We start from the raw sequence: 15,189 nt of genomic DNA, 5'->3' as shown, positions 1-15,189 counted from the left end.
AACAGGAATATTCTTAAAACATTCCAATGAAATGTGTCTAGAACATTTACATCTTATATTCTGAGAACATGGCAACCATGTTCTGTATATGTTCTGTTTGACAAGGCAATGTTCTCTTAACTTTAACCCCAAAACATGCTAAATAGGTTCTCAGGAGGTTTTTGCTAATGTACATAGAATCTTCCCCAACTAATGGAAAACTGGACACTGGAACGTCAGGGGAACATTACGGGTATCATTACAAAAACATTCTCTCTCCCTAGCTAGAACTGTCAGCCGGGTATGCCTTTATGCTCATGTTCACTAATCTGAGTGAAGAACAATTTGGCTTTATCTTTATATCCGACCACTCTCACCCTCTTTCTGGGTATTTAGAATGTTCTGCCAGTGATATCCGTGAGGAGCAGAAGAGTATACCGTAGACAGGGGATGAAGCGAAATCTGTGTGTGTGTACGTGTGTGTGTTGGGTTAAAATGCTGATTCACCGGTGCAATCGAGTGTAAGTGAAGAGGAGGAGGATGAAGAGTAGAGCCAATCCTTATAACCGGGCTCATCAGCACTGAGCAGATATTCATAGCATAATGACAACATCAAAATAAAGGGGATACCACTTATATAACTTAAATAACTTTCAACAATGTGGGAAGCCAACAATATAAATGTATAAAGCTCATTAATAACTTGACCTGGGGAATGGAGGCAGATTCTGAAATATTACAGTCTAGAATCCTGAATTGCATAAGGTACATACTGTAAGGATAAACTCAAAGTCTATGCAATAGCCAGTAAGCTGGCTGAGTGAATTTATAGGAGATTTAATGGAGGTAATTCTTGAGAAACAGAATGAATAAATAATATTTGGAGAGAGCAAGACTGCTTCACAGTAAGGATTCAGCATGTAATGTTTCAGTCTCTCTCTCTCTCCCTCTCTCTCCCTCTCTCTCTCTCTCTCTCTCTCTCTCTCTCTCTCCCTCTCTCTCCCCCTCCCTCTCTCCCCCCCCCTCTCTCTCTCACTCTACTTTTAAACCTTTATCTGTATAACTTTCCCACCATCTCTACTCTCTCCTGAGAATCCCTTGTTTTTCTACCCGTCTCACCCCCCCTCTTTCATCCTTTTATCCCCTTTTCTTTTTCTCCTATTTTTGCTCTGTCTCATTGCTATTGTTCTCTGTGGCTTCGTTTCAAGTGTTAATGTGTTTATTTTATGTGCCCTTCCTGCACTCATATTTCTATGATCTCTGGTTGTTTTCATCATATTGATCAGCATCTGTTTCCTTGTTCTTAATGGGCCTGTGCTGGGAAATGGGCATAGACATATATACATAGTATTATCAGACTGGTCCAGTGGGACCAATAATAGTCAAGGTTTAAAAAACTTAAAGCCTTGAGCTTTACTTCTCAACTCAAGTCCAGCAGGGCCATCTCAGACTCTGAGCCAGATAGCCATCATTTTAACTTTAAGGGCAAAAACTTGTATGAACTTAATCAATTCTCTTTCACATTTAAATGAAACTGCTTTAGCCTCCCTCCCAAGTGCTCTGATGTTGAAAGGACCAACTTTTTTGTTAGTAATTTCAAATGGTCTTAATTTTAAAAAGAAGCTTCCAGGGTCTCCCAGTAGATGGATAGAGGAAAGGACACCATCAGAACACAAGCCTGGTGGAACAAGGACAAAGAACACACTGATTATTTTGGCCCTAATCCTATGTTTGTGTGTGTGTTTCTGTCTGTGTGTGTGTTTCTGTGTCTATGTGTCTGTCCGTGGGCATGTGTGTGTGTAGATAAGAGAAGGAGGTGGTTGTTGAGAGTAGAGAGGGAGGTGTTCTTGGTAGATGCAGTAGGGTGTATGAAGAGTGACTGTGAAGGTAGGAGCAAAGTGGGAGGTGTTCTTGGTAGATGCAGTAGGGTGTATGAAGAGTGACTGAAGGTAGGAGCAAAGTGGGAGATGTTCTTGGTAGATGCAGTAGGGTGTATGAAGAGTGACTGTGAAGGTGTTCTTGGTAGATGCAGTAGGGTGTATGAAAAGTGACTGTGAAGGTAGGAGCAGAGTCACAGGATGCAGCCTTGTTTGTCTTTTTGTCCCGTCGGCTTTGATTCGCTCTAATTGGTCAGTTTGATCCCGGCCACAGTAAACAGGCATCTGTGGACGCCAGTGGCCTGTACTGTTCATAGTCTGTTAGAGAGATAAAAACAGAAACAACAGCAAGGATGATGGGAAAATGTAAAAATGTGAGGAAAGAAAAAGCAGAATCCTCAGAGGAGACCTCAAAAATCATGACCATCTGTGTACTCTTTTGAGAGTGTCTGTAAGGACGGGTCACGCTGTGTGTGTGTGTGTGTGTGTGTGTGTGTGTGTGTGTGTGTGTGTGTGTGTGTGTGTGTGTGTGTGTGTCTAGCTGCAAATCAGTGTTTGTTGGCGCATTAGAAAGTCTGTTAGAGAAAGCATGTGTGTTTGTGTTTGTTTGAGATGGTGTTTAAGGACAAGGTTTGTGTGTGTCTGCATGCGCCTGCGTGTGTGCCCATGCATGCGTGTGTTTGTGTGGGTATGTGCATATGTGTGTGTGTGGGTATGTGCATATGTGTGTGTGTGTGTGTGGATGAAGTGTTGGCGCTGGGCCATGGTGCAGTCTGAGTCAGGTGTGTACTGTCTGGCTGGGGACACAGTACAGTACGAATCATGATGACATAATCCTGCTCCAGACACACAGTCCTCCCTATAGGAGCCATCAACAGACACACAGTCCTCCCTATATGAGTCATCAACAGACACACAGTCCTCCCTATAGGACTCATCAACAGACACACAGTCCTCCCTATAGGAGTCCTCAACAGACACACAGTCCTCCCTATATGAGTCATAAACTGACACAAGGTCCTCCATATAGAAGTCATCAACAGACACACAGTTCTCCCTATATGAGTCATCAACAGACACTGTCCTCCCTAAAGGAGTCAACAACAGACACACAGTCCTCCCTATAGGAGTCATCAACAGACACACAGTCCTCCCTATATGAGTCACCAACAGACACACAGTCCTCCCTATATGAGTCATCAACAGACACCGCCCTCCCTAAAGGAGTCAACAACAGACACATAGTCCTCCATATAGGAGTGAACAACAGACACACAGTCCTCCCTATATGAGTCATCAACAGACAGAGTCCTCCTTATGGGAGTCAACAACTGTGTCGTGACTTTACTTTCATTAATCTGATGACTGTTATTTATCGAATCAACTAACTATGTTTAATTGTTACCCTGTTAAATTAATTATGTGACAATTAACTCATTAGGAATTTGGGGCACCACGAAAAGGTTGTTTAAAAGTTACCATCTCCCGAATTAAACTCTATAAAATCTATTATGTCGATAAGCAGTCATCTTATTAACTTTACCTCTTATCATATCATCATTCTAAACAGTCGTAACCTTTTGGATCTGCAAAAACCCCAGCCTTACTCATGATTCAGTACTACACACATGTATTTAATTATTTATTTACTAGCTAACTAAATAATAACACAGAATAAACATACACACTTAAAACATGATAAAAAGTTCTCTAGCGGACTGACACAACATGGCATCTTTTTACACAACAACATGGAAAGGGAGCGAGAGAAAAATACACTTTTCTTCTATACATTTCCGAAACTATTCTCACAGTAATCATATACTTGCACACAAACCGCCGCCCGTTTGGAATAATAAATCATGAATGTATTTATGCGTGAATGTCTTTGTCTATTGTGAAGTACTGAACAGAACTACGGAGTTCACTCTGTTCCACTCAGTCCTGAAGCTGCTTATTTGAAGATAGTCTAGCCAGACGTGCCGATGGTTCCAGTGGGGTGATGAGACTAGTGTACAATGGTGATTTAACAAGAATAGTAGGATGGTTTGAAGAGTTTACTTTTCTAGATATTTGACTCAGGACAGCTAATCAGCTGTACCAGTGATTGTCTGAGAGGGGAGTTTGTTTACCCCCAAGTGTTGGTATTCAGGAGTCGGAACACTTTGGACATGAGCTGCAGCTTGCCGTCTTTCTGGTCTAGTCTGGGAGGTGAGTCTATTTCTTCACCTCATGTTGAGGTTCAAAGTTCCAACCATTTCAAACGTGTAGCTACGCTCCACACTTTTCTGGTCTCATGTTAATCTCTTTACCAAGCCTTTTATGCACTCTGGCCAAAAGGGGACGGTTCCGTCAGTCTGACACACTCTCTGACCTCAATTGGGGCGTGGCTACTTACTATGCACAGTTTATAGGAGATAGATTCTCTTATACCTTCTAAAATCACATTAATATCTTAACAACAATATGTTCATCATTTTTTATATTTCATACACAACATTAAGAATGGAGACTTCATGCCTGTGGTGTAAATAGCTTTCAAGTTACAGTATTTCCTTCATAAGCTTTTTAAAGACATCACAAAACAAAAACCAATATGACATTAGTTTTCTACAGATCATCTCTGACCATTCCCCACGGTCTTATGTTAGAAATATTGTTCCAGTATTCACTTTTTGAACGTGTTAGAGTTTTGGCGGGGAGAAGTCTGTTAACAAAGAACATTCCTTGGGTTAAATACTGGAGGGGGAGAGAAAGTGCCTTTCTCCTGTAATTTATGACAGGGTGGGAACTGTCAACCCTCTGTGGGTGAGAGAGGGCCTGGTTATTGTCATTCATTGCCAAGCTGATCTGATGCATTTAGATCCTCACAGGACAGTCATGACAACTGTGAGAAGAGGGCAAGGGGGAGATATACAGAGGAGAGAGAGAGGGGGGAAGGGAGATGGAGAAAATGGAGAGGAGAGATGGAGAAAAGAGAGAGGGATATAATAAAAGAAGGGGAGAGAGAAAGGAGGAGAGGGAGGGAGAAAGGAGAACAATAGTAGAGGATCTGTCAGGGGAGGGGGACTACCAGTATGAGGTCCCGTCCAGAGACTGAGCCATCAGGGTGAGTTGTAGTCATCAGAGTAGGACAGTGTCTGGTTGTGACAGACCACCATTCTGGAATTAGGGAAATCCCTGTCCCTGCCTATCATATGGGAGCACAAATGTCCCACAGTCATATGAACTGATTATATTACACTTTCACCAACTGAATTTCAATGGGAAATGCCTCCTACATAATGGCATGGTCGATGAGCACTTGAAGGTAAAGAAACAGGATTTAAACCTACAAACAGGCCAATAGTGTGACAAAGGAATGAGTAGAGAAGCGTGGGATTCTCCCCAGAATGGAGTCTGGGGAGAAAAGAGTTATCTGAAGCTAGGATAGGTGTGAGAGTTAGGGGGTTAGGAGTGTGGCAAGAGACAGGAAGGTAGATATTGCCAGGGTAGGTTGGTGGGGAATGTGTTGACGAGGCTGAGGAGAGAGTTGGCGCTGGTGTTGAAATATTACTTTAGGCGGTGTGTGGATAAGTAGTAATTAAACTGTCATTGCCACACGTCGGGGAGAAAAGTCATCATTTCCATCCTGTGTCATTAATGCCGGTGTTTGGAGAGAGGAGGACAAAGTGCTATGGATATTCCGTTTTTTTTGCTTGCTTGTTTGTTTGCTTGCTGTCGGAGGCTGCTCATCTCAGGGGCCTGGTCTCAGTCTCTCTTGGCACAGCCGTCAGGGAGCTCTAAGTAGCTCTGATTAGATTTATGCTGTTTCCACTCTCCCTCCACCCTCGGCCCTCCACCTCCCTCCACACCCCACACACACACACAAACACACACACACACACACACACACACACACACACACACACACACACACACACACACACACACACACACACACACACACACACACACACACACACACACACACACACACACACACACACACACACACACACACACACACACACCACAGCTTTTACAAGCAGGCCTACTGGTCTGAGGGGTGGGGTGAGCGGGGCCAAGGGGGGGTGATGGATGTTAATTTGATTAGGTCATCAGCAGAGATGTGGCTCTGTTATGGCATACCCACTTTAACGGGCAAGGTGGAACTGAGATATCCTGCTGTTAAGGTAACTGGATATCTATACTGTTATCCTGTGAATGTATGTGTTATGTTGGCAAGTGTGGAGTTAGGGTTGGAGTTGATGAGAGGAGAGTGGGTATCTGTGTCTCCTCCCTCTCATCCCTCTCCTCCTCTCTCTATTTACCGCCCCCTTTCTCTAGGAGAACTCCCCCCCCCCCCCCCCGCCTTCTCTTCCTTTGACTCCATCCCCCCAAACCCTCCACCCCTCCCTCCTCTTCCCTTCTGTCAACTTTACAGAAGTATCCCTGGGTAGTTAGCACGGGTCTCAGAGTGTAGCGCATTGGGAGGGGGGTGGGGGGGGGGGGGGGGGGGGGGGGGGCGATTTGAACCGTTAATTAAGTTCACACAGAGTTAATTGCATAATCTCCCTCTGTAATTATTACGGAGCCCATGGTTACCAGCTGGGGCCGCCACGCGAGGCTGAGGTAGTTGTGTTTATTCTCAGGTAATGAAATTAAACACCTCGCATGGTTTCAGCATTGACCTATTTCCTTATTTCCCTATCCGGCATACTGCATACTCATACAGTCAGAGCCGTGCATGGGCCTGAGCTTCGTGTTATAGAGATGTTCACTACACTCACAATTGGCTTGACTCAAGTGGGCTCGCTCTTTCTGTGTAAAATTATATATTACATATGTATGTGTCACTGTAGGCCTATGCTCAGTGCTAAGGGCCACATTCACTTTTGGGGTATACTACAATACAGACCTTGTCCAGAGTAAGGGTTGACCTTCAACCAGAGTGGGGGTTGACCTTTCAACCAGACTGGGACCAGAACACAGTGAGTCAACTTTTCAACAAGGACTCTAAATGGCCCCGTTTTGGGCCCTTGAATATCCACCTCAGTGAAGTGCCCATAAACGTTTAACCTGCTCATTTTTCTTAGATAACCATTCATTTATCAGACATCTCTGTTATGGGTTGCAAAGCCCTGCCCCATGATGCACACCTCTCCCCAACCAGCATCTCTCTTCAGGCTAGAGGGATGAGACTGCTCCATGTGGTGCACCCAGGTCTAATGTGTTTAATGCTGATAACTATGATATCAGGCATCATGGCGCCTGCATGGTTATTCTGCATGCGCTATCAATCTCTCTCTACTTAGATCTTTAAGGGCACAAGGTGTTTTTCTCTGCCATGATCATGTGTTATGGTGATGACTGCTTGTGAAGCCTGAAAAGTACAAGTTTATTATTTTATTTTTTACATTAAAAGCGTTTTATGTTTTGTTTTTGTTTTTGAGTGGCAACCCATGGGGTTTTACTTAAAAACAAAATGTGGTTTTCGAAGGATTAATCCCCATTCAATTAAAACAAGTAAATACAGTCTATTAGAATAGCCGATCGCCTCGGGGATCTCTGCTGTAATTGCTTCCTATTTGTTGTCACAAATAGCAACTGTGTAGGCTAGATCAAAACTGAGCGATAGAGACCGCAACCTTCCGCCGCCCGACCGAGAGCGCACCAGACTGGCATGCGCAAAGTGAGGACGACCGCTTTAATATTTTATCTACAGTAGGCAATGGCTGGACAGTCTACCATCAACGGGATTACCTTATCTCCCGTAACTCGCCATCCATCTTCATAGCCGCAAAATTTTGGGAAAAATAACATTTTAATACTCAAGTGTAATTATGGACTCCGTTTCTGCACCCCCGGTTTGCCGTGCACTTGCTGTTCCATGACTGGCGGGGATTTGACACGTAGCCCCACTCAGACGCGCTGTGACAGAAACAAGCCTCCTCATCTGGGAAGACTCAACAACCCTCGCCTAGTAACGAGATTTGAAGCCTCCCCCTTTATCAAACTAACGGGATCGTCGGATACCAATGACTTAAAATGACACCTTAAGTTACCCTCGTATTACGCGCTGGTGTGTGCTGTCTCTGGTATTATTTTTCCTTTTCATAGTGGGAGCGAAAGAGCGGGGAAACAGGAAACTCGTCCATCTCCAAGTTTTTCGGATCTCAGGGGCGCAGTGGAGGGAGCGAGCGGCGATGGCAGCCCGGATGACAGCAGCGTTCGCTCTCCTGGTTCTCACCGTGGCAAGTGAGTAATCCTATACTTAGACAGGCCCATATAGCAATAGCCTACCATGGCTTCTTGATATTGTAATTTGACCGCGACACACCCTGCATGTTCATGATGCTTACAGTTGGAGAGTGAATCATACTTTCTTGTGAATTTCAAGACCTAGAGGATACATAATGACAAATATTCTCATTCCTGTCTGGATATAGACTATGCGTAACGGGGATTGTGTGTATTATTGTTTCTATGATATTGTTGGAATTCATTGTGATGTTTTAATTGTTGCCCTGGTTTGATAACATGATATATTTTCAACGGGACATTATGGTCCAGTGGGGAAAGTCGTTTTCCGTGCGTCAGATTGTGTTAAGCACGTGATTTTTAACATGGCTCGATTAACTAACGTGCATTATTTTACACAACTAATACACGCTGGCTGTTATGCACTACGCATAAATGTGCCATATACACACACAGGCTTAGAGAGAAGTCTCCGAATTTCACACTGGAGGCCTACAGTAGGCCTAGCCAACTTTATTAGGCTAATGTTTGAAGCTTTTGGCCGAATTGATTAAATTATAAAACTGACTCACTTCACGTATCTTGTGACATTATATACATTTTATGACAGCCTTTTAACCGACAGGGAATTTCCATTTAGTGTCTAATTGAATTCTCACAATGGCAATTAAACATGCTTGATTAGGCTATTATGATTTCATTATGGCTAATTGTGCTTAATGGTTTGGTTTGCGCAAAGCCCACTGCTGCTGATGGTTAGGAAGGACATCAAGTTGTCCATCCAGGATTTGGAACAATAGCCTCAGTTGAATTTGACTCAAACCCAAAGAGGAATGCTTTTATTTCATTTTGAGTTATCTCTACAACATAGATATGTACATATGTGCGTCAGTGTGTCACCTTTTTAGTTTCTTTATTGTCCCTAGGCCTTCTTTATCAAGCCCTTTCATTCTGCATTTGTCAGTCACGAGCTGGTCAGCTACTGTATAGCAACCTAGCGGTGTCAAAAGCCCTGGTCTGCCCTTGACTGACGCTATCCATGGTGCTGAATTAGGGCCCCCTTGACCGACACTATCCATGATGCTGAATTATGCCCCCCTTGACTGATGCTGTCCATGCTGCTGAAATAGAGCCCCTTGACTGACGCTGTCCATGGTGCTGAATTAGGGACCATTGACCTACACTGTTCATGGTGCCGAATTAGGGCCTCTTGACCAACGCTTTCCATGGTGCTGAATTAGGATACATTTCAGCATAGTCACGCTTTTCAGATCAGCCTACTGGATTGTGGATTGTACCAACATGGTTTAAATTCATATAGGATTAGAGCTAATCTAGGTTTTGTAAATCTAGGTTTGTAATTAATCAGAGATGTGTTGCACCAATTAATTTTAAATCTGGATCAGTAAATCTATGACTAACGGTTTTAAACTGTGATTAGTGACATGTTACACCAATTTATGAGGTATTTCATAAGTTGAAATGAAGTAGCTAGCCTACTTGACAAATGAGGCCACAAAGTTTATGTTCCTTGATAAAATAATAACAACGTAACGTTAGAACTACTTCAACTCCATCTGAAAGGTTATCGTGTGTTGCCTGATTTGAAATAAAATCCATTATTTGCCAGTACTAGACAGAAAACTAATTTGTTAGCTAACGTAGCTAGGTAGTTTATAAACCAAGATAGCTAGCATACAATATTGTTTATTATTGTCGTTACTTAAAGTTATTTAGCAACTGTATTATTTGTCCGCTAGCCACCTGATCATGGCACGTCAAAGAAGTAAACATTTCTGTTTATGAAAAAAAATATTCTCGGAGCTGATGGAGAAATTTAGTAACGTACTGGAGGATAAAAAGAAAGTCAACACGACTGTCAAAAAAGAAGGAAGACACCTGGGCCACTTTTTTGTGACAAATGTAATAGATCAACACGGATTAAAGAGAAGAGGGACCCAAATCGGATGGGAAAAACTTCAAAGCGAAAGCCAAAAAGGATGCGGCAGAGGAGAGGCGGGGGCTATTTCAGACGAGAGCCTCTTGTTCAAGGGAATTCATCCTATCACCCAGAAGATATGCGATATGATTCTCCAGCAGTTTGCTCCTCTTCATAACCCATATGACTACGACGGACAATTTGACCCACCAATATTCAGTAAGCACAAATAATTGGTAAATATCAATGCCTATAATGTGTTAATGCTAACATTACTTCACTACAATCAGGCCGTTATCAGGCCCGTTACAGCATGTTGCATAATAATTATTATCTGAGGAACTCGTTTTGGTCTCTCCACAGTAGATATGCTGCCCTTTTATCAGTTAAACCACCTCAAGTGGCAGTTTAGAATTCATCTCCAATCTAAGTTTATATTCATTGAGCAAAATGATCAACATTAATCTATGTTCAATTTGAAAACTAAACTTAGATTAGTGGAAGGATATCATTTAACTAGGATTTATTTAAAACTAGGTTTAAAATTTGGTGCAACAAGATTAATAGATAAACCTTGATTTAACCCAGTTTCAGAGTTCATCCATGTTGGTGCAACCCACCCTGGGTCTTTTAAAATATACTATTTCAAATCAAATTTGATTTGATTAGTGTGTTTGGACCATGATAGTTTGTTGGTGATGTGGACACCAAGGAACTTGAAACTCTCAACCTGCTCCACTACAGCCCGGTCGATGAGAATGGGTGCTCGGTCCTCTTTTTCCTTGGCACAGAGACTATGGTGGTCTACTTGAAACATGCTGGTATTACAGACTCAGTCAGGGACAGGTTGAAAATGTAAGTGAAGACAATTGCCAGTTGGTCAGAGCATGCTCATAGTACACGTCCTGGTAATCCATCGGGGCCTTGTGAAAGTTGACCTGTTTAAAGGTCTTACTCACGTCAACTACGAAGAGCGTGATCACACAGTCGTCCGGAACATCTGATGCTCTCATGCATGTTTCAGTGTTACTTGCCTCGAAGAGGGCATAGAAGTAATTTAGCTCATCTGGTAGGCTCATGTCACTGGGCAGCTCATGGCTGTGCCCTTTGTAGTCTGTAATAGTTTGCAAGCCCTGCCACATCCGACAAATGTCAGAGCCGGTGTAATGTGATTCAGTCTAGGTCCTGTATTGACGCTTTACCTGTTTGATGGTTCGTCAGAGGGCATAGTGGGATTTATTTTAAGCTTCCGGGTTAGAGTCCTGCTCCATGAAAGTGGCAGCTCTACCCTTTAGCTCAGTGCGGATGTTGCCTGTAATCCATGGCTTCTGGTTGGGAAATGTATGTACGGTCACTGTGGGGACGACATCATCAATGGGCTTATTGATGAAGCCAGTGACTTATGTGGTGTACTCCTCGTTGTTCTATCCTGCCGAAAAATCTTAAAACCCACCAGCTGTGTTATTCATTATTCATGTCGTCGTTCAGCCACGACTCGGTGAAACATAAGATACAGTGCCTTGCGAAAGTATTCTGCCCCCTTGAACTTTGCGACCTTTTGCCACATTTCAGGCTTCAAACATAAAGATATAAAACTGTATTTTTTTGTGAAGAATCAACAACAATTGGGACACAATCATGAAGTGGAACGACATTTATTGGATATTTCAAACTTTTTTAACAAATCAAAAACTGAAAAATTGGGCGTGCAAAATTATTCAGCCCCCTTAAGTTAATACTTTGTAGCGCCACCTTTTGCTGCGATTACAGCTGTAAGTCGCTTGGGGTATGTCTCTATCAGTTTTGCACATCGAGAGACTGAAATGTTTTCCCATTCCTCCTTGCAAAACAGCTCGAGCTCAGTGAGGTTGGATGGAGAGCATTTGTGAACAGCAGTTTTCAGTTCTTTCCACAGATTCTCGATTGGATTCAGGTCTGGACTTTGACTTGGCCATTCTAACACCTGGATATGTTTTATTTTTGAACCATTCCATTGTAGATTTTGCTTTATGTTTTGGATCATTGTCTTGTTGGAAGACAAATCTCCGTCCCAGTCTCAGGTCTTTTGCAGACTCCATCAGGTTCTCTTCCAGAATGGTCCTGTATTTGGCTCCATCCATCTTCCCATCAATTTTAACCATCTTCCCTGTCCCTGCTGAAGAAAAGCAGGCCCAAACCATGATGCTGCCACCACCACGTTTGACAGTGGGGATGGTGTGTTCAGCTGTGTTGCTTTTACGCCAAACATAACGTTTTGCATTGTTGCCAAAAAGTTCAATTTTGGTTTCATCTGACCAGAGCACCTTCTTCCACATGTTTGGTGTGTCTCCCAGGTGGCTTGTGGCAAACTTTAAACGACACTTTTTATGGATATCTTTAAGAAATGGCTTTCTTCTTGCCACTCTTCCATAAAGGCCAGATTTGTGCAATATACGACTGATTGTTGTCCTATGGACAGAGTCTCCCACCTCAGCTGTAGATCTCTGCAGTTCATCTAGAGTGATCATGGGCCTCTTGGCTGCATCTCTGATCAGTCTTCTCCTTGTATGAGCTGAAAGTTTAGAGGGACGGCCAGGTCTTGGTAGATTTGCAGTGGTCTGATACTCCTTCCATTTCAATATTATCGCTTGCACAGTGCTCCTTGGGATGTTTAAAGCTTGGGAAATCTTTTTGTATCCAAATCCGGCTTTAAACTTCTTCACAACAGTATCTCAGACCTGCCTGGTGTGTTCCTTGTTCTTCATGATGCTCTCTGCGCTTTTAACGGACCTCTGAGACTATCACAGTGCAGGTGCATTTATACGGAGACTTGATTACACACAGGTGGATTGTATTTATCCTCATTAGTCATTTAGGTCAACATTGGATCATTCAGAGATCCTCACTGAACTTCTGGAGAGAGTTTGCTGCACTGAAAGTAAAGGGGCTGAATAATTTTGCACGCCCAATTTTTCAGTTTTTGATTTGTTAAAAAAGTTTGAAATATCCAATAAATGTCGTTCCACTTCATGATTGTGTCCCACTTGTTGTTGATTCTTCACAAAAAAATACAGTTTTATATCTTTATGTTTGAAGCCTGAAATGTGGTAAAACGTCGCAAAGTTCAAGGGGGCCGAATACTTTCGCAAGGCACTGTATTACAGTTTTTAATGTCCCGTTGGAAGGATATACGTGATCGTAGTTCATTATTTTTTATTTTCCATTGATTGTACGTTGGCTAATAGGACCGATGGTAAAGGGAGATTACCCGCTCGCCATCGGATCCTTACAAGGCACCAAGACCTTCGTCCCTGATATCTCTGTCTCTTTCTCATGTGAATGACGGGGATGAGGGCCTTGTCAGACATCTGAAGTAAATCCTTCCGGTCCGACACGTTAAAGAAAAATAAAAAAACACACACAATAGCACAATTGGTTAGGGGATCGTAAAACGGCAGCCATCTCCTCCGGCACCAGATGGTCACACCAAAAGCATATGCTTCCCAAGACTAGATACTTGGATTCTCAGGTAGGCCTAAAGAGTGGTCATCATGTCAGGTCAGGTGAGGTTGCATTGAAAAGTTGGTTTGTAACTCTTACATTTTCTTTGATAAAATGACATAAATATAAACTTTTAATACACATAGTGTCATTTTAAGGTGGGCTGGTAACACATGGTTGATATGAAGATGTAAAATGTCTAACTTCCAGTGCAGTAGGCTTCTTAATGTGTTTTTCTAACTTGGCTTATCTTCCTCCTGCGGACGTGTAGTAAGCACCTGTAGACTAGACACTCTGCCTGTCCTCTGAGAGCTGTCTAGGAAGACAACATAGAGTGACTGTGTCACTGTCACCTCTCGTCTCACTCTGTCTGGAAACAGCTAAATCTGACAACTGCCTCACTGGAGTTTAGCTTAATGTTCTCACTGTCTGGAACTCTATCTCAGTCTTTTCTTCTGTCTAGATCTCTTGCTTTTTACCTGGCTGCTCAATGCTGGTCTGCTCAAGGTTGGGCTGCTCAATGCTGGTCTGCTCAATGTCGGGCTGCTCAATGCTGGGGCTGCTCAATGCTGGGCTGCTCAATGCTGGGGCTGCTCAATGCTGGGCTGCTCAATGCTGGGGCTGCTCAATGCTGGGCAGCTCAATGCTGGGGCTGCTCAATGCTGGGGCTGCTCAATGCTGGGCTGCTCAATGCTGGGCTGCTCTATGCTGGGGCTGCTCAATGCTGGGCTGCTCAATGCTGGGGCTGCTCAATGCTGGGCTGCTCAATGATGGGGCTGCTCAATGCTGGGCTGCTCTATGCTGGGGCTGCTCTATGCTGGGGCTGCTCTATGCTGGGGCTGCTCTATGCTGGGCTGCTCAATGCTGGGCTGCTCAATGCTGGGCTGCTCAATGCTGGCTGCTCAATGCTGGGGCTGCTCAATGCTGAGGCTGCTCAATGCTGGGCTGCTCAATGCTGGGGCTGCTCAATGCTGGGCTGCTCAATGCCCAGGGGTGCAGGAAGGGCAATCACATGCTAGCAGTCTTTAGCTTGCTGCACGCATGCAAATCAAGTCACATTTGATTTGTCACATGCGCCAAATACAACTCATGTAGACTTTACCGTGAAATCTTTGCTCATGAGCCCTTCCCAACAATGCAGAGTTAAAAAATAATAATGACAATAAAATATTAACACGAGGAGTAAAATAAAATACACAGAATGGAGCTCTATACAGGATGTACCAGTACCAGATCAATGTGGAGCTCTATATAGGACGTACCAGTACCAGATCAATGTGGAGCTCTATATAGGATGTACCAGTACCAGATCAATGTGGAGCTCTATATAGGACGTACCAGTACCAGATCAATGTGGAGCTCTATACAGGATGTACCAGTACCAGATCAACGTGGAGCTCTATTTAGGACGTACCAGTACCAGATTAATGTGGAGCTCTATACAGGATGTACCAGTACCAGATCAATGTGGAGCTCTATACAGGATGTACCAGTACCAGATCAATGTGGAGCTCTATTTAGGACGTACCAGTACCAGATCAATGTGGAGCTCTATACAGGACGTACCAGTAACAGATCAACGTGGAGTACTATATAGGACGTACCGGTACCAGATCAATGTGGAGCTCTATTTAGGACGTACCAGTACCAGATCAATGTGGAGCTCTATAC

At 43.4% G+C, this 15,189-nt stretch overlaps 1 protein-coding gene across 1 annotated transcript in view; it reads left to right on the top strand.

Moving 5' to 3' along the window:
- Positions 1-7,520: 7,520 nt before the first annotated feature.
- LOC110488816 (neuronal acetylcholine receptor subunit beta-2) overlaps positions 7,521-15,189 on the top strand; it is a 33,415-nt gene continuing 25,746 nt past the window's right edge. The window contains exon 1 of the mRNA XM_021561221.2: positions 7,521-8,096. Coding sequence (XP_021416896.1) covers positions 8,045-8,096 — 52 coding nt within the window. The 5' untranslated portion in view covers positions 7,521-8,044. The remainder of the gene's footprint in view (positions 8,097-15,189) is intronic.

Source organism: Oncorhynchus mykiss, chromosome 14 (genome assembly GCF_013265735.2).
Source record: "Oncorhynchus mykiss isolate Arlee chromosome 14, USDA_OmykA_1.1, whole genome shotgun sequence".
Lineage (NCBI taxonomy): Eukaryota > Metazoa > Chordata > Actinopteri > Salmoniformes > Salmonidae > Oncorhynchus > Oncorhynchus mykiss.
The sequence above is the reverse complement of the archived record's forward strand: the minus strand, read 5'-3'. Positions and strand labels throughout refer to the sequence as shown.